General features: G+C 39.8%; 1 protein-coding gene across 1 annotated transcript in view; it reads right to left on the reverse strand.

Moving 5' to 3' along the window:
* The window catches only part of XPO5 (exportin 5), a 44,081-nt gene that overhangs the window by 20,372 nt on the left and 3,826 nt on the right, over positions 1–19,883 (reverse strand). Inside the window, exons 4-17 of the mRNA XM_061146803.1 lie at positions 19,357–19,494; positions 18,971–19,153; positions 16,768–16,794; positions 16,110–16,295; positions 15,378–15,454; positions 10,709–10,808; positions 9,505–9,588; positions 8,754–8,879; positions 7,666–7,756; positions 5,983–6,111; positions 4,508–4,626; positions 3,397–3,552; positions 2,002–2,043; positions 1,582–1,671 (exon numbers count right to left, since the gene is read on the reverse strand). Coding sequence (XP_061002786.1) covers positions 1,582–1,671; positions 2,002–2,043; positions 3,397–3,552; positions 4,508–4,626; positions 5,983–6,111; positions 7,666–7,756; positions 8,754–8,879; positions 9,505–9,588; positions 10,709–10,808; positions 15,378–15,454; positions 16,110–16,295; positions 16,768–16,794; positions 18,971–19,153; positions 19,357–19,494 — 1,548 coding nt within the window. The remainder of the gene's footprint in view (positions 1–1,581; positions 1,672–2,001; positions 2,044–3,396; positions 3,553–4,507; positions 4,627–5,982; positions 6,112–7,665; positions 7,757–8,753; positions 8,880–9,504; positions 9,589–10,708; positions 10,809–15,377; positions 15,455–16,109; positions 16,296–16,767; positions 16,795–18,970; positions 19,154–19,356; positions 19,495–19,883) is intronic.

The following is a 19,883-nucleotide window of genomic DNA, read 5'->3' on the forward strand; positions in this document are numbered from 1 at the left end:
GAATCAAGATTGCTGGGAGAAATAGCAATAACCTCAGATATGCAGATGACACCATCCTTATGGCAGAAAGTGAAGAACTAAAGAGCCTCTTGATGAAAGTGAAATAGGAGAGTGAAAAAGTTGGCTTAAAGCTCAACATTCAGAAAACTAAGATCATAGCATCCGAACTAATGCCATGGCATTCCCCATCACTTCATGGCAAATGGATAGGGAAACAGTGAGACACTTTATTTTTTTGGGCTCCAAAATCACTGCAAATGGTGAATGCAACCATGAAATTAAAAGACACTTACTCTTTGGAAGGAAAGTTATGACCAACCTAAAGAGCATATTAAAAAGCAGAGACATTACTTTGCCAACAAAGGTCCATCTAGTCAAGGCAATGGTTTTTCCAGTAGTTATGTATGGATGTGAGAGTTGGACTATAAAGAAAGCTGAATGCTGAAGAATTGATGCTTTTGAACTGTTGTGTTGGATTCTTGAGAGTCCCTTGCACTGCAAGGAGATCCAACCAGTCCAGCCTAGAGGAAATCAGTACTGGGTGTTCATTGGAAGGACTGATGTTGAAGCTGAAACTCCAATACTTTGGCCACCCGATGCGAAGAGCTGACTCATCTGAAAAGACCCTGGTACTGGGAAAGATTGAGGGCAGGAGGAGAAGGGGATGACAAAGGATGAGATGGTTGGATAGCATCACCGACTCAATGGACATGAGTTTGAGCAAGCTCCGGGAGTTGGTGATGGACAGGGAGGCCTAGCTGCGGTTCATGGGGTCGTAAGGAGTCGGACACAACTGAGCGACTGAACTATGGATGAAGATCAGTTTGTTTTATATATATATATATACATATTAATATGCTTTATAAGTACATAGAGCAAATAAAGTCGGGGGAGAGGGAAAGAAAGAGACAGACAGACATAACTACTGTGTATTCAGAGAAGAAATTTTTGGATAATTGTTATCTGAAGTAGTGCTAAACATCTCAGAGAAACCCTCCAAAAAAGGTTAGGGTTTGTACCTGGCTTCTCTCAAGACTTGCATATTACTTAGCAGTGGTGGTTAAGAAAAGAGGTACAGTAAAAGAGTACAGTAAAGAGGTGTACCAACAGGGACACCCCCATATGGAAGAGAACTATTCATTTTGAGATAACATGTTTGCATATTTAACTCCACTAAGGAGGAGAGGGGGCCTCCTAGGTGGTGCAGTGGTAAAGAATCTGTCTGCCATGCAGTAGATGCGGGTTCAATCCCCGGGTCGGGAAGATGCCCTGGAGAAGGAAATGGCAACCCACTCCAGTATTCTTGCCTGGGAAATCCAACGGATAGAGGAGCCTGGCGGGCTATAGTCCACATGGTCGCAAAGCAATGGATACAACTCAGTGACTAAACATCACTACCACCACGAGCATGAGGAAGAAGACACCAACTCCAGAACACGTATACTAATACTTTTTTTTAGCAAAGCTAAAGTTCCTAGTTTTCCTCTTATGTGAGGTATAATTAGGGTTGGATTTACAGGGAAATATACGCAAACTGGGCATGTCTCAGTGGCTCCTTGACCAGAGTCAGGGCTTACTTACCAGCACGAGCTGGGGGTAGTCACGACACATCTTAATGATGGAGGAACATGCGTGTCTCCTCACATTCCTCACCGCCCGGGTCCTGGGAGCCTGGGAAGAGATATTCAATCAACTTAGAGCCACTCTGAATATAATTTACAGATGCTGCAGAGAATCATGTAAGTATCTTCTTCAGAGGCAAACACAACTTTCATAGCTACAGGAGCATAATGAAATGACATTTATACTTACCATGAATGAACCCACACGTTTACTGCCTGCCCTAGAGTGTCTTTAGTGCCCAACACCACATTATATGACTATCTGTCTTCTGCCTTTATTAACCCTTTTTGTTTATAGAAAAAAGCTAGACTAAGTGTTGGGTATTTACATTTTTGTTCTTAAGAAGTTATAATTTGAGGGTTGAATGAATGGTCTTACCTTACTTTCTTCAACAATTTCAAAAGTGACAGATGAAAACAGCTAAGGGAAAGAAAAAAGGTCATTCATCAGTACCAAATGCATAAAGTATTTTAAAATAATAGTTGTAAAATTTTCAACAAAATCCCCAAAGTGCGAGTAATAAGGTAGCAAATGGGTTTTCAACTGGCTTTACAAAGTTTCAGGTGTTCCCTTCCTCAGATAACTGGAAGAGGCTCGATAGCCGTAATTTTACCATCAAACATTTTACAAATAAAAAGTTCACAGAACCCATGAACAATCTATGCCATCACCCAAACACTCAGCCAGGGTAACATCGCTGCACTTTTTATTAAAAGTTGAATGGTCTACTCTCCCTGATTCCATTTCACAACTTCCCACTTAATCCAGTGTGGTGGAACTACTGCCCTAGTCACTGTAATGGAGTAATATGCTAACAAAGGTCTGATCGAGGAACTCAATGGACATTTTCCAATTCTTAGACAATTTCCATAGCAACAAATGAGTCTGTTTTGAAGTCTAAAGTTCTCCTGGACTTGGTAACACATTTTCTCTCTGGTCATCCCTTTCTTCTTCTTTGAGGGCTTCTCCCTCAATGATGGTGATCACCAGGATTCTCTGCTTAAGCCCATGTCCAACTCCACATACATCTTCGTTAAGGCCTTCATCTCCGCTGTGGAGGAGGGCACGGCAACTCACTCCAACATTCTTGCCTGGAGAATCCCCATGGACAGGGGAGCCTGGTGGGCTGCAGTCCATGGGGTCGCAAAGAGTCAGACACAACTGAGTGACTAAGCACACACACACTGTCTATACTGTTGGCATTTCTATCGGCTACGCCTTAATTTAATCTCATCAATTTTCTGAGTCTAGACTTAATCTCAAATAGCCGATTCAGTGTGACACATCTCCACCTAGAAACTGTATGTATACTTCAAACCTAGTCCTTCAAAACAGAGCTCATCCCTTCTTTTCCTAACTCCTACCTTCCTCCTGGTCCAGTACTCTCACTCAGGTGGGACTTCAACTCTCACTAATCACCTAACTGGACCCTGGAAACTTTCCTCTTACAAATCTCCTCCCAACCTGCCAGCACACGCTGACACCTCCTCCTTCAGGTACTCTTTTCCATTCCTCAGTGTATACGTCTACTAACTGCGATGCCACCGAGGTACGACCCCTGTCTATGTGCGTTTTCTCTCCAAACAGAGAGGTGCTTATGGACAAGGCTTTCCTCCTAGCATGGTTCCTGCTCCACCGTAAGTACAGGGTAAACATTTGATAATTGAATAAACAACTGTTTATTAGCTTATCTCATATATTTATACAAACAGTTACAAAAAATAATTAGCTTAGAAATGCCAAAATAAAGTTTACAAAGGAGGGGGAGTTTACCTTAGAGAAGACCTGGGGCAGGAATTCTGGTCTGTAGGTGACAAATGGAAACAGTGCTGAGACGTTAGTGAGGACACAGGACAGGATGAGGGGGTCCTTGGTGTCAAAGTTCAGAACCATTTGCAATAGCTCTACTCCATCATTAACAGGGATTTCCTGTGATGCAGACATTAAAAGGAGGTTGCAAGAACTGAAACTGCTTCTGTTAAATTTCCTTCACACTATAATTATGGCCACCAAATATGGTTTTTATATACTGCTTCTTAACCCTTAAAACAATCTAAGCATTACACCATGTTATTAAAATTTTCATAAATGATGCCGCCATTATTAAGGCTGCAGCATCACCTACTACTGGAAACTGAACAAACTCAGAATGCCATCATTTCTAACTGAAGTGATGTAAAAGCAGATGAAGTCAACATTCCTAACATCTAGTTTGTTAATATGCCATTTATGTGAAAAAGCAATAAATCTCACTTATCGTCAAGGGACTCAGATTCTTTAGACAACTAACCTAGAATGCACTAAGATGATTACCCCTCAAACAACTGATCCAATTATTTTAATCTAATTAACATAGTTAATACAGTATATGTTGTTATCCAGATAATTACATAATTACCTTTAACATTATAAGAGATGGGTGATAGGTGACATGAAGTATAGAAAAGCAAGATCTACTTAATCAGATTACTTAGCAGAGAGGGACGCAGATCAGCCATCATGAATGTTCTGGCCGATCTTCCATAAACTGAAATGGTAATTACCATAAATCCTAATGGTAATTACCTCTCCAGATTTTCCGATTCAAGGTTTCTATCACTGTCCTCCCTGTAATTGTTATCCTGTTGGTGGTTCCCTGTACTATCAGGCTCATCTTATTACGTAAAAACAAATACTAAACCCTGCAGGGCTTAAGAGTCAGAGAAACTTACCTGGGTTCCAACTCTGCTGTTTTTAAACTATTTGACCTTGAATATGTTATACACCTTCTCTGAATCTCAGTTTCCTCTTCTGTGAGATGTACATTCACATATTTTCCTATCTCCCTACCAACTTTAAAAAGATCAAAACTATTATGCGACCAGCTTGGGAAACAAGCACTTACTTCTTTGTCCAGCGTTCGAAACATCTGGTTGATCACACTTTCCAAAAAAAAGGTCATGGCTTCCCACTGCACAAATGATGGTGAGAATATGGAGCAGAGGCTGCTTTCTCCAGGTCCAGCTGTGGGAGAACAGGATTGTAAGTAAACACAGAAGACACCAGGCCAGGGGGGCCTCAGAAACCACTAGGTCACGTCACAGTTGAAGGAACAGGATAGTCTAACCCTGCTCAGCCAGGGAAGAGAAAACGATAAGAAGCACAAAGGGGTCCTTATCCTGCCTCCACCTCTAAAAATGAGCTATCTGGATTTACCTCTCTGAGCCTTGTCTACAAAACCAGTTGGACTATTGAATGAGAATACACACATAATCATCAAAACCAGTGCCTGGCCAATTAGACAATTGAGAAATATTAATTTCCCCTTCCTTCCCCTTTATAATCTGTCCATGGGAATCTAAATAAAGATATCTAAGACCATAAAGCATCCCTCCAACAAGGAATTGATATAAAGATACAAAATCTGCTTCACATCCAGCAGTCTCCAAGGACAACTCCAAGGGCTGTGTGCAGATAATGGTGCCACCCTCCAAATTCACAAGTATCATCGAAGCACATCACTCCAACAGCAAGGCACAGGCCAAAGGAATGAAAGTACTTTTCTTGCTACTGTATAGTGCTCACATTTACTAGCTTCATCTTGGTACACAACCTATTCGGGCCTCCATGAATATTCAAGCTACTAACAGATACCAGGGACCTTCAGAATAAACTGTGAATACACAAAACTGAACGTCCCATGAATGTCAAGTAACTAGTGTACTTGCTAACTGATCATAGTGTGGAGCTTTCCCAAAGCAGTGACTTAAACCCTTCCCTTAAAATCCTCTCACCCGCCGCATGCATTCATAAGATGACAGACAGAAGATACAGAGAATTTACCTGGCCTATGCTTTTGGGTAGAGGGGGCTTATTTTGATTTTACATAAAGTGACGTTTCCCAAAGACTTGGAGGGGAGCTGAGCAATATGGGAAACCCCTGCACTGCTCCTGCTGAATATAACAAGCCATTCTCTTCCAGTTTAAGAGAAATGCTATGCAAGAACTTGGCTGAAAAGCTTTACAAAGTTAGGTTGAGACATGTAATTTGTTAAGATGGTGTCTGAGGTGAAACAGTAAAATAATCAAGAAACAACTGGTTGACTCTGTTAGAAAAGAAAAATGAAGGCAAAACTGATAGGGTCATGGTTTGACCCTAATTAAAACAGAATTAAAATCTGGCATTGCATCCGTCTTCTCTGCCTGTTTTTTCAATGAAAAGGCTCATTCTCTAGGATGGAAGTGGGCAGTGAGCAAAGCTATTTCTGAACACTACTATCATAATGTATTGATACGGGGCTCAGAGGTTTATTTCTATGCACAGTTTTGATAAAATACTTCACTATTGTTCAGGGGGGAAAAAACAAAAAAAAGTCTTACAGTTCATGGAGCCAGGGTCAATAGAAGTTGAGAGCTGATACTTTAGCCACTCCCCAGCCATCTGAAAGCTAGTCTTGGGATCCAAACGACATGCTAACCTTATTACCTCTCCTTGTTGGGCCCGAGAGGCTGCCAAGAGAAAGACATGAATCAAGGATCAGCGTAACGTAGATACTTAGGCAATATTTATTCATTTATCCACCCCAAGAGAAAAATATTCAAAAAGATTTTGTTTTGAAGAAAGAATCTAACAAATGTTCACTAAAGCTTTGTTAACAAATCTAGAAATTTTCCAAAACAAATTCTAAGCTGTCACACCAGCTAAACCCTCTAAGTAGCAAACCAAACAGAAACTCCCCTTTCTGTTGGAATTAAAAGATCAAGTTGGTACAGATGTAAAATGGTATGGCTGCTGAAGAAAATGGTCTGGCAATTCCTCAAAACATTAAACATGGAATTACCATATGATCTAGTAATTCCCTTCCTAGGCATATACCCTAGAAAAGTAAAAGTATACATTAATTTAAAAACTTGTACACAAATGTTACAACATGATTCTTAAAGCCAAGAAGTGAAAACAACTCAAGTATCTATCAACCTATCAATGGATGAATAAAATGTGGTATATTCATACAATGAAATATTATTGGCAATAAAAGAAATGATAAATATTACATGATAAAAGTTTGTCATTACATGATAAACATTAAATGATAAAAGTACTGATAAACATTACAACATAGATTAATTGTTAAAATATTACACTAAGAGAAAGACAGCAGTTATCAAGACAATACACTGTTTGATTCCATTTATATCAGATATTCAGAATAGGTTAAATAAAGAAAAGTAAATGAGTGTTTTTCCAGAGGGATAAGAGGGTTGGGAGATGACTGCTAATGGTTACAGGGTTTCGTGAGATCAAAAAATGTCTTAACATGGACTGTGATTGTAAAACTCTGAAAATACACCAAAAAATCTCCACTGCATTGTATACTATAAACAAGTGAACTGTATGATAAATGAATTATCTCAGAAAAGTTGTTATTGAAAAAAGGTGGGGGGAGGGGGTGTGGAACCCAGCTATAGAAAACCTAGAAGAGAATTAGGAATCGTGAGCTTTTCTTCTCTTTTTCAGAAAAAAAGACCTACAAAGTAACATGGTATTTAATTCTAATATATTTAAAAAATAAAAGTGCTTTACATATGGTTACCATCTCTCAACATCAATGTCCAAAGGCAGTGTGCATGTGCGTGTTTTAAGAGAGAATATCAAGCTTGGAATGAGTGCAATCCCAGCGCCCTCTGCAATGTGCAAGTGGAGATTAAACAGACTGCTGTCCACACTTGGGGAGGGGGGACTTCCCAGGTGGCGAAGCGCTAAAGAATCCACCTGCCAAGCAGGAGACGTGGGTTCGATCCCTGGGTCGGGAAGATCCCCTGGAGAAGGAAATGGCAACCCACTCCAGTATTCTTGCCTGGGAAATCCCATGGACAGAGAAGCCAGGCAGGCTACAGTCCACGTGGTCGCCAAAGAGTCAGACACACGACCTGGTGACTAGACAACAATGACAACATCCAGGCTTGGGGCTCTAAAATACAGAACCCCAGCTCATGCACCATGACTCAGCGCTAGGTGCCACGCCGAGACTGCTGGGAGAAATTTCAGGCCAGTTCACTCACAGTTGAAGAAAGCATTGAAGTCCTCATCGCTATCAAAATCAAATCGAGAGTATTCACAGCTAGGGCTGTCAGTTTTAGAAGGAAAGCCCATCTGGAAAGAGAAAGGTAATTGGGGGACGGAATGAAAATGGACCCACCGAAAGAGTCTTCAATTTCAGGAGCTCAGAGACCTTTCATTTAAGAAGAGCTAAGGGTTTACATGAGGTAAGGGTTTTATGATAAATAACTGCTTCTGGTCTACACTAAGTCCACAATTTCCTCCCAGTTGGAACAGTCCTGGGAGTTACAGAAAGAGAACATTTTTCTTTGATACTGTCTTCCAAGGTCCTCATGAAAAATTAAATTCTGAAATCACGTTTAAGGTCTTTGAGTATAAAGATGTCTCGAAATAAAGTGCTAATACAGCAAACAATAAGTAGAATTGAGTCTATTTGTCTTTTTAAATGTTAAACCCTGGGAATAAGCATGGGACTTTGTATGTTTCATTCAAAAAGTACCAAAAACCATGACGGCAGAGATCTAGAAAACAGTGTGCTACCTGAATCCCCCGAGGAAATAAGAGAATCCTTGAATGGGTCCCATTCTCTGATTTTATAAATCAAGAATAAGTATTTGTCAGTTGCCAAGAGCCTTGAGGAGACCTCCGAGTGTTCATAAGCAACTCTCGACTGAGGTAGTGAGCAACCTGCTTTCACTCTCCCTTTCTTCTCATTCACTTTCCTCACTCTCATTTGACCTCCAGAAAGTCAGATATTAACTTCGTTTTGGCATCCCCCTGACTCCACCCTCCATTCTGCTTTTTTAGCTTCTGAAAAGCAATGATCACATTTTATGGTCAGAGTCACTACTCTCATTCTATCACTTTTTCCTAGCACCTGGCTCAACACTTGGCACATAAGTTCTCGCAAATATGAAAGAGTAGACATAGTAATGAGTAGACATAGTAACGAGTTCTTTCTTTTTAAGGAATAAAAGCCTAATACACCTAAGGAAAGGATCTCAGTGACCAACACAGGGCTGTCAACGGAGTCACCTAAGTCTTAAGATGTGTATTCACCAACATTCCACTTTAGGGTCCCACTGCATACCTTGACCAAGTTAGTCATAGAAGCACGCAGATATTTTGGTATTATTGCTAATAGTAAAGGGTCTCGGGAGAGGATCTCATGTCGAAAGAGGGCTCCCCAAGTCATCTGAGTTGAAGAGCGCAAAAACTAAAGGAAAAAAAGAAAAACACTTGGTTTAAGGGTTTAAGTTTTATATAACCGAGACTATTACTTAGCTCAGCAATTATCCACTATATTTTTCCATGGAAATAAAGCTCTGTAATACTTTGACTATATCTGCCCACACTGGAGTACATCAGCAATGACTGGTCACTACGGACCATACAGTACAGACAGACAGACTGTGGGTCACGTGCAATACCCAGAGAATGAGCTGAACTCTACCACTTTCTCTTTTATGCAAGAAAGCATACAGACAACTCAGGATGATACCACAAGGAAAATCTTGGATTGGATGAAATTAATTTTATAATAACATAATTAATTAGACTTTTTAATTGAAAGTATGTTTAGTAGCAAATAACCTGAGAAACACCTCACATCTGATTGAGCATTATCAGAATGATATTACCTGAGGAGGTAATTGCTGATCTAGACTGCAAAAGCTAATTTGGGAAGAAGATGCGGCAATTCTCTTAATGAAATCCCACTAGAGTAATTCTCCAGGATCTTAAGAGTCACATTTTATATGACACATTTTATATATCAGGTCATAGCACTTGATTTTAATTTACTAACTAAAATTTTGATTAGTTATCGCCATAAAGTTTACCTGACTTGGATGAGTTGTGAAAGCAAGAAAAGATTCCAGGTATTTTCCAAAGTTTGCTGGTATTTCTACATCAGAATCCACACCCTGTAGGACAAAAAGGTCGCTATATTAATAATGCTGATGAGGAGGTCAGGGTGGAGAGTGGAGTAAGACAACTTATATCCTCAAAACTTTCAGTTTTGAAAGGACTTTATTAAACTTCCTTGTGGCCTAAGGAAGACATCATTTCAAGGGCAAAAACCCAGAAAAGCTGCTTTACCTCAATCATCATTAAAATCTATTCTGTGATCAAACAGTAAAACAAAAGAGCATTCATGGACTTCCTGGTGGTTCAGTGGCTAAGAATCCACCCGCCAGTGCAGGGGACACAGGTTCGATCCCTGGTCCAGGAAGACTCTACAGGCCTCAGGGCAACTCAACCTGTGCACCACAACTACGGAGCCCACTCGCCTAGAGCCTGTGCTCTGCCAACGAGAAACCACCGCAATCAAGAGCAGCCCTGCGCACCACAACCAGAGAACACCGTTGCACAGCAATGAAGACCCAGCACAGCCACAAGTAAACGAATAAAATTTTTTTTTAAAAAAAGAATATTCATTTCAGAAATCACCTATTTCTTCAGACCTGGTCTAGTCACATTTCTGTGACTCAACCTATTAAATAATCCCTTGATAGTACACATCTTATGCTTCAAGTTCTATCCCCTCAAGCCATTCAAGCCACCAAAAAAAGGCACTGACATCAAGTACAAAAGTCTGTACCAACATTCGATCTTTTAACGTACAAGAGAGTTATTTTCAGGTCAATCAGACTAAAGATTTTTTAAAAAAATAATTCAGTAATATATCCTTTAATTTGGGAAAAGCATTCTTTATTTGAATTCATGTTTCATGACCTAATAGGACTTTAAAGGGTAAGGCACCAGGCAGACCGAAGTTTTACAAGTACCAAAATGAAGAGAAGCAACACTGATTTTATGGAATAACAGGTGTGAACATTTACTATAGATATTAATAACTGACATTAAATAAATCTATATCATTCAAATTCAATTAAGATAATTTAATCTACAGAATTATAAGAAATAATCTGTAGGACAACGTTCCCTCAGGCTAAAGTCAAGGGCATGTGTTACCCCTTACACAAACACCACTTGCTAAATCCTCTCCTCAGATGGCCCTGAAACCCTCCAGAAAGTGCTCACCAACAATGCACACAGCTGGTTGCCCAGAGCACGTAACACCTGACACAGTCTCTTCAGGAAGACGTAGTGTTTCTCGACTAAGCCTCCTCCGTCAGCGGTCCTGTGAGATGAGAAAACAGCGCCATTAGCAGCACATCAGGAACACCAAAGAGAGTCCCCTGGAATGGACTGTATGTGGTCTGTGCTCCAATATTCAAATTTCAGGTGACTGTTACTGTTGAAAAGAAAAAAAAAAAATCAACCCCCAAACCGCCACCCAAACACTGAAAGACTGATGAGGAACAGGGTTCCATGCAATCTCATCCTTTAAAAGGCACCCTAATTTGGGGTATTATATGGTACTGGGGTATTTTGGAATAGTAATGTTAACTCTAGGCATGACTCCACAAAACAATGCATATATGTATAAGAAACTGCATGAAAAGACAGTATACCTAGGAAAGACTTGGATTCCTAGGGAAGAATGTAGTAATTCCTTAAACCACTGACAAAATCAAAAGGACTATAATCAAGAGAATGAGGGACTTCCCTGGTGCTACAGTAGACGGGAATCCACCTGCCAATGCGGGGGATAAAGGTTCAGTCCCTGGTCTGGGAAGATTCCACACGCTACAAAGCAACAAGAGAAACCACTGCAATGAGAAGCCTGTGCATTGCAACGAAGAGTAGCCCCTGCTTGTCACAGCTAGAGAAAGCCCACACACAGCAATGAAGGTCCAAGTACAGCCAAGAATAAATAAATAATAAATAATTATTAAAGAGAATGAAAAAATAAGTGATAGACTGGGAGCAAATATTTACAAAAGACACATTTGATAAATACTATTATACAATATAATAAAGAACTCTTAAAACCCAATAAGAAAAAAAATCTGATTTAAAAAATGAGTCAACAGACACCTTATAAAATAAGATACTCAGATGGGAAATAAACATATGAAAAGAAGCTCCCTATCAAATTGCTATCAGGGAATTGCAAAATACAAAAACGAGATAGCACCATACACCTATCAGAATGGCCAAAATTTGTAACTCTGAGAACACCAAATGCTGGGGAGGATAAAGAGCAGCAGGAACTCTCATTCATTGCTGGTGGGAATGCAAAATAGTTCAGCCACTTTAGAAGACAGTTTGACAGTTTCTTATAAAACTAAACATACTCTTACTATATGATTCAGTAATCACACTCCTTGGTAACTATCCAAAGGAGCTGAAAACATCTCTATACAAAAATCTACATACAGATATTCACAGAAGCCTTATTCATAATTGCAAAAACTTGGAAGCAACCAAGATGCTCTTTAGTAGGAGAATGGATAAACTTTGGTACATCCACACAATAGAATATTATTCAGTGGTAAAAAGGAATGAGCTGACAAGTCATCAAAGACATGGAGGAACTCTAAATACATAATCCCGAGTGAAAAAAACAACTTGCAAAAGAAAAAAACCACTTGCAAAGGCAACACACAAGACTTTTGACAGTCCCTTGGACTGCAAGGAGATTAAATCAGTCAATCCTAAAGGAAATCAACCCCAAATAATCATTGGACGGCCTCATGCTGAAGCTGAAACTCCAATACTTTGGCCATCTGATGCAAAAAGTCGACTCATTAGAAAAGACCCTGATGCTGGGAAAGACTGAAGGCAGGAGAAAAAGCGGACAACAGAGGATGAGACGGTAGGATGGCATCACCAACTCGATGGATATGAGTTTGAGCAAGATCTGGAAGTTGGTGAAGGACAGGGAAGCCTGGTGTGCTGCAGCCCATGGGGTCGCAAAGAGTCGGACACGACTCAGAGACTGAACAACACAACATCCTAGAAAAGACAAAATTATGGAGAAAGTAAAAAGATCAGTGGTTGCCAGGGATTTGGGTGGGAGAGGAAAGAACACGGAGAGCACAGAAGATTTTAAGGGCAGTGAAGAAACTCTGTAGGTTACTATAATGATAACGATGAAACCCAAAGCCTGTACCCATAAAAGGTAAAACGTAATATGTATAACATAATGTATAACACACTGTGTGTCATTGTAAGTTCCTCATCCATTGTAACATCTGTCATATCATAGAAAAAATAAGAGAGTTCCAGAAAAACATCTACTCCTGCTTTATTGACTACGCCAGAGCCTTTGACTCTGTGGATCACAACAAACTGTGGAAAATTCTTCAAGAGATGGGAATACCAGACCACCTTACCTGCCTCCTGAGAAACCTGTATGTAGGTCAAGAAGCAACAGTTAGAACCAGACATGGAACAGACTGGTTCCAAATTGGGAAAGGAGTACGTCAAGGCTGTATACTGTCACCCTGATTATTTAACTTATATGCAGAGTACACCAAGTGAAATGTTGGGCTGGATGAAGTACAAGTTGGAGTCAAGACTGGGAAAAATATCAATAACCTCAGAAATGCAGATGATACTACCCTTCTGGCAGAAAGCAAAGAGGAACTAAAGAGCCTCTTGATGAAGGTAAAAGAGGAGAGTGAAAAAGCTGGCTTAAAACTCAACATTCAAAAAACAAAGATCATGGCATCCGGTCCCATCACTTCATGGTAAATAGATGGGGAAACAATGGAAACAGTGACAGACTATTTTCGTGGGCTCCAAAATCACTGCAGATGGTGACTGCAGCCATGAAACTAAAAGATGCTTGCTCCTCGGAAGAAAAGCTTTGACAAACCTAGACAGCATATTAAAAAGCAGGACATTACTTTACCGACAAAGGTCCATCTAGACCAAGCTATGGTTTTTCTGCTAGTCACATATAAGCTGAGCACTGAAGAATTGATGCTTTTGAATTGTGGTGTTGGAGACTCTTGAGAGTACCTTGGACTGCAAGGAGATCCAACCAGTCAATCCTAAAGGAAATCAGTCCTGAATATTCATTACAAGGACTGATGCTGAAGCTGAAACTCCAATACTCTGGGCACCTGATGTGAAGAAATGACTCATATGAAAAGACCCTGATGCTAGGAAAGATTGAGGGCAGGAGGAGAAAGGGAAGACAGAAGATGAGATAGTTGGATGGCATCACTGACTCAATGCACATGAGTCTGAGCAAGCTCCAGGAGTTGGTGATGGACAGGGAAGCCTGGTGTGCTGCAGTCCATGGGGTTGCAAAGAGTTGGCCACGACTGAAAGACTGAACTGAACTGAAGTTCATCAACTCTAACAAATGTATCACTGCTGTGGGGGGAGGTCTATAACGGAGAGGCTGTGCATGTGCGGGGGCAGGGAGTACATGGGAAATCTCTGTACCTTCCCCTGAATTTTTCTGTGAACCTTAAACTGCTCAAAAAACATAAAATCCTTTTTTAAAAGACTATATTAAAAACATTAACCTGGTGTCACATTTCTCCAAGTCATTTAGTTCAGATGAATAAGCACTTAGGTGCTATTTTAGAGTACAAATAATATCTTTTTAAATTAAAAAGACAATTTTTATTTAGTAGCAAAACCTGACCTAAAATGATGTAGTACAATTCACACTAACAAGAATTAATCAGAAGAAAAAGAAAAAAAAAAATTAAAAAAAGAATCAATCAGGACTGGTGTGGACAGCAGCCACGGAGGCAGTACACTGTAACGCAAAAAGCATGGGCCTCGGGGTAAGTAAGACCTAGGAGCTACTGGTGCTGAAAGGCAGTGTGGCACCATGGTTTCTGGTGCTGGCTCTGAAGTCTGACCACCTAGTCTGAGTTACAGCTTTACTAACCAGTACCAGTGGCACTAACGGAGATGGAATACTTCAGTGGGAATGTCATAATCTTTAGGGAAGTAAGAAATGGGACTTGGAAACAGTAACTAAAGTGGCCACCCAAAAGACACATTATTCATTTAATTAACAAGCCTCCTTAAAAACAGAGCTGTAGTATCCATAGGAATGAAAGCCATCATAAAATCTGTGTTAGAACGGACAGTGAGAGAGTTCAAGTAGTATGTATGTGTTTCACATCTTTTCATTTGTCCTTGGCACCAAAAATGAAGAGTATGGAAGAAAAGTGGGTGTTGTGACAGTTTCAATTACTTATAACACACAGTTTTATCTGACTCCTGGGTAAGAGACACATATCAGGAAATGCTTTAATATTTTCCAGAGCAATTAGAAGAAAATAAGCACAAGCCACTATTTCAGGACCTAGAATGTGTTTACAGGTTGGAGGAATGTGAGTGGGTGCTAAATCAACAGCCACAACTTATTTCCAGCAGAAGGTCTTCAAAAGGTGAAACAGTCCCTTTAAGAGTGTCTGATTTTTCTTCTAAAAACACAGGGAATTCCTGGTGTTCCTGTGATTAAGAATCTGCCTTCCAACGCAGGGGACACGGGTTCCATTCCTGGTTGGGGAACTAAGATCTCACATGCAACTAAGCCTGTGTACCTCGACTAGAGAGCCCACATACATTGCAGCCAGAGAAGCCTATACGCTGCAATGAAGACCAGCATAGCCAACACACACACATACAGACACAGACTCACACCCACAGCAAAATAAACCATAAGAACTTCACACTGTCCTTAGAATAAAGCTCAAACTTAAAACAAAAACAAAAAAAAAAACCAGTTGACTGACTGCCAACAGTCAGATAGGAACTTTAGATATATCCAAGTAAGATACAAAAATGACAAAGAAATTAGAAATCACATAGAAAAGTAGACACTCACTGTGCAGCGGAGAGTATATAATGCATGGCAACATCTCCAAATAAGACCATCAAGGGCTTCCGGTCTTCCAACTTGCCCTAGACCCAATTTTAGGGAAACACAGGTAATACAAACTATGTTACTAAAGAATTCTAATTACTAACAACTTCTACGCCTATATAATCAAATATATTGACTTCCTAATTTTCACATAGCCCTGGGGCTAACTGAACGCTGGAAAGAGGTCAACTCTTTAAATTGAAATCTGGATAAGACATATTTTAAAATGTGTTGGTACTCAATTAAATAAATGAATAAAAATTAAATATGCTGGGTAATAATGATGATATGAAAGCAAATTACATCTAACATTCTTCATGGAGAAAAGTCATGATCTTATTTGTTAGCCAAATCAGCTATAAAGTCAGTTCAGTCACCTTCTATGATTCTTTGACATAATACTATGAGTTTTAACATGACACTTATATAGTTTTTTAAATGTGAAGCACCAAAACCCACAAATGTTTCAAGACCCACGTAGCCCTACACATCTCTGTATATCCTGCCAGTGGATTCCTAGCATACCGGCAAACTGTTGTCCAAAAGGTTGGAGATAGGTAGGTTGGTGTCAAGTAAAACAAACAAAACAAAACACCCAAACCCTTAAATGTCGTTCACCACAATGTGGAATGGAACACACATATGCATCCCTCAGAGGATGAGGATCAAAGTCAGCCTGAAGTGGTAACTTACTTTCCTGCTGACAGCGATGAGAAGACACTCAGCTGCTCCCAGCTGAAGTTCCTGTTCGTTCAGGAGCAGGCACAGCACCTCCAGGAGTTTGCAGTTCTCAGCAGTAATGTGACTCATGGGCACCCAGTCAATGTAGCCTGCCAGAGTGTTCAGTGCCGCGACCCCTACTCGACAGTTCGCTTGGGCCTGCATGAAAAGAAGTAACTTTTAACCGCTAAGTCCTCACTAACAGGTAAGGCTGTGGTTATACCCGACCTCCTCCTGTTTTCTAATTTTAAAAAGAAAACAATGGAAAGAAAAGTGCTCATGCAACAGTTATTGATCAGCAACTCAAAGGTTTTTTCTGATACACAATCATGCCCTTCCAAGAAATCTCAGATAATATAATTTTAACTCCCTTTCACCATAGCTCAGTGATCAAATAAACCAAGGCTGAGGGAATTCTCTGGCGGTCCAGTGGTTAAGACTCTGTGGGTTCAATGCTGAGGGTGTGGGCTTGCTCCCTGGTAGGGGAACTGAAGCTCCCACAGCTCCACAGCATGGCCAAAAACAGAACAAAACAAAACAAAGCTGAGGTCACCCTCCACCAGGTGTATGTATCCCCGTACCCAAAAGTCTCAAAAAAAAGCCCCCTTCCAGCTCCGCAGAGAGCTCTTACCTTTGACTCCTGAGAATTATCTGTCTTCTGAAAGAAAAGAAGTATAAGGATCTAATGTTTTTAATGAACAAAAGGCTGTGTAATAACTTTCCACCCCCATAATCTAGGCCCTCAAACAATGATTTTCAAATAGACTCAACTTTTAATTTTGGAACAGAAAGACAACTTTACTAAGAACACATAACTGATATTCTCGAGAGGAGGACAGGTTGTTTTAGTTTTAGTAATATGACAGAAGGTTAATATTTAAAGAGCTTACATAAATTTATTAGAACATTAAAATCCAAAAAGACAGTTTCAAAGTGCAGTTTACAAAGAAATACAACTAACAAATGAACAATGGAAGCAGGCTCAGCACTGCTATTGATGAAAAGAAACAGTTAAAAATTTAAGTATTAGCAATTTTTCCATATTAAAATAGAGACAAATTATAACTGGCAAAGGTATACTGAAGTGATGTAATGTTAGTGGAAAAAAGCAAGAGGCAAAATTAAAATGAGTACAATTTATGACCATGTATATATGGACATAACTGTAGGAAAACCACATACACAAGGAATATTAAATGCTAAATAGACCAAAATAATGTCTGTTCAGTAAATTAAACAATTTATAATTTTTTAAGCAGGAGTAGCAACTCCTGAAGTACTTGAAAACTTACCACCATTAGCATCATAGAAGATTTGTTTTATAATTCTTTTTTTCAACTTTCAAAAGGTATTTTTTCTAACAAAAAACAAGTATTAAGCCTTCACCAGTGGTGATCAAGGAGGGGTGTTAATGGGACAGAGATGAGTAGAACCCTTTCACAGGTATCTACTGATGCTGCCCGAGAAGGAAAAGGGATCCAGGCAACAACAGCCCAGTCCAGCCTTGACCCTCTACTCCAACAAACCTGCATTACCATTCGGATCCTATTCTTCTGCCCCTAGGACCAGTGCAGGAGCCAGGGGATAGACAGAGAGAGTAAGCCTACACATCCCATCCTCGTTTACCATTCAGTCTACTGCCCAGGGAAGGGGAAAGGATGGAAGCGGAGAAGGAACTATGAGCAAACTAAAAAGTTGCAGATACAAGAAATGTCCCTTGGTATGCCCTGGTCCTGGGAGCCTGGTTTAACAGATGGAGAAAACAGAAACTGAGGCTAAAGAAAAACACCAGTGGATGTTTTTCTAACTTGTGTCACCCTGCTCTAGCATATTGGCTAGATGTCTAGGGCATCGAAGCATTCATAATTTGTTCATTTCTCTTAGGGATTAAATCTCCTAGAGGAAAATAAAAAGAATACCTCTTTCATTCTCAATACACACAGGTTTTTTCAATTAAAATACTTTGATATTTTCTTTTGAAAAATCCTGGGGAGGTATTTTGGGGGAAAGAGTCCATTCTAGTAAAAAGGATGGGGCTTGAATTCCCCACAATCATTAATCAGGGGATCTCCAGTAATTACTCTCTGAAACTTGGTTTCTTCATCCATAATATGGAAACAATAGTTTTTGACTCAGGGTTAAGGATTAAATAACGTGTAAAGCAAGAAGAAGTATATAGCATAATATTAGGTACTCATTGTGTCTCCCTACCCTGACAGCTAACAATACCTTGTCTTATCATTTGTGTCAGTATTCTAGAGCTCTCAAAATAAACTCAAGGAAGCTGCTAAGGGCAGAAAAAATAATGAATCTTAATGAACACTATTTGTGTGAAATAAACATGTATGAGGATTCTATGTTACGGTTCTGAAACCTCATTCCTATTGACATTTTGGGTCAGATAATTCTTTATTGTGGAAAACAGTTCTGGGCACTACAGGATTCAGCAGCATGCCTGGCCTCTATCCACTAGATGTCAGGAGCAACCCCTAGGTGTGACAACCTGGATGGCAAAACTGCCCTCCCCCTGAAAACCACTGTACTAAATTTTAAAAAATTCAGCTTCATTTTTACACTATCTCAGGAATTTTCTTACTAAAAAGGGAATTATTTTTTCTAGTATGTTCGGAACTCATTGAATTGAACCTCCTAGAAACTTAATTCCAGTTTTTCCTGTCATCTTTCTGTTTTGCTTATAAAATAGCCTTTTCTTTTACTGACCTGAACACCCTAGTTCCTTGCTGCAGGATTAACTTCAAAACACATACAAACCCACTCATATCAGAAAACAGAACTTGACAAAAGGTGGGGGGGTTATAATCGGTATCCCTTACCACTTGCTGGTACTTGTTTACATTTTCTTGAAGTGTGTTAAGGAGAAAACTGAAGATTCTTTCCATGTTCTGGGTTAACGTTTGTTGGATATCCCTTCGTCTTTGAGGGGGTAGTGTCTGAAAGGTCACTACATCCTCTGCCAGCCGCAAAAGAATGAACATCACTAATTCAGTCTGTGTTTCCTATACCAATAGAAAGAAGGTAGTTAAATACATTTTTTTTTTTTTAAATTGGGCTATGAATAGCTAATTTACGTGAAAACATGTTTTGCATTATAAATATGACCAAAGGCTCTTTTCTGCTGACAGGGCAGACAAACAAACCAGAAAAACTTGGAAGAGCAAACAAAAACAAAACCCTGAATTGATACAGCCGTACTGCATACCCCTTGTTTGGAAAGAGTGTCCAATTCTACTAGCATGTCAGGCCAGTGCTGTGGCCACTCCCGCTTGATCATTTCTACTACAATTCGAGACAGAACATCTTTAATATGGTTCTCCTCTTCCAAAATGTTCAGTGTTCCCTGCAAAAGAATAAGTGACATCAAGAGGTTTGCAAGACTGAATTCAAGGGAACAAACTGGGCTGTAAGAGTGTAGAAAACTTAGGAGCAGGCCTACTTTCAAACTAAACAAACAAACCTGTTCTCCATGTCTGAGTCACCTGTCCTGCATTCTCACTAATCATTCTTCCCTCTTAAAGCTTAACAGAGGGTTGCATCAGCTAATAAAATGGCTTTCACACAGAGCAAGGAAGACATCACTGTTCTTCTTTACAAACTGAAGAGACTTTCATATGATTGTTTCATTTTGTATGAGGGCCAGAGTAGAAGAGTATGGAAATAAGGAATACACTGAAAGGCTGACAAAGTGAGAGATTCAGGAGCAACTGAATATTTTCCTAATTGTTCTAG

Source organism: Dama dama, chromosome 7 (assembly GCF_033118175.1).
Source record: "Dama dama isolate Ldn47 chromosome 7, ASM3311817v1, whole genome shotgun sequence".
Classification (NCBI taxonomy): Eukaryota; Metazoa; Chordata; class Mammalia; order Artiodactyla; family Cervidae; genus Dama; species Dama dama.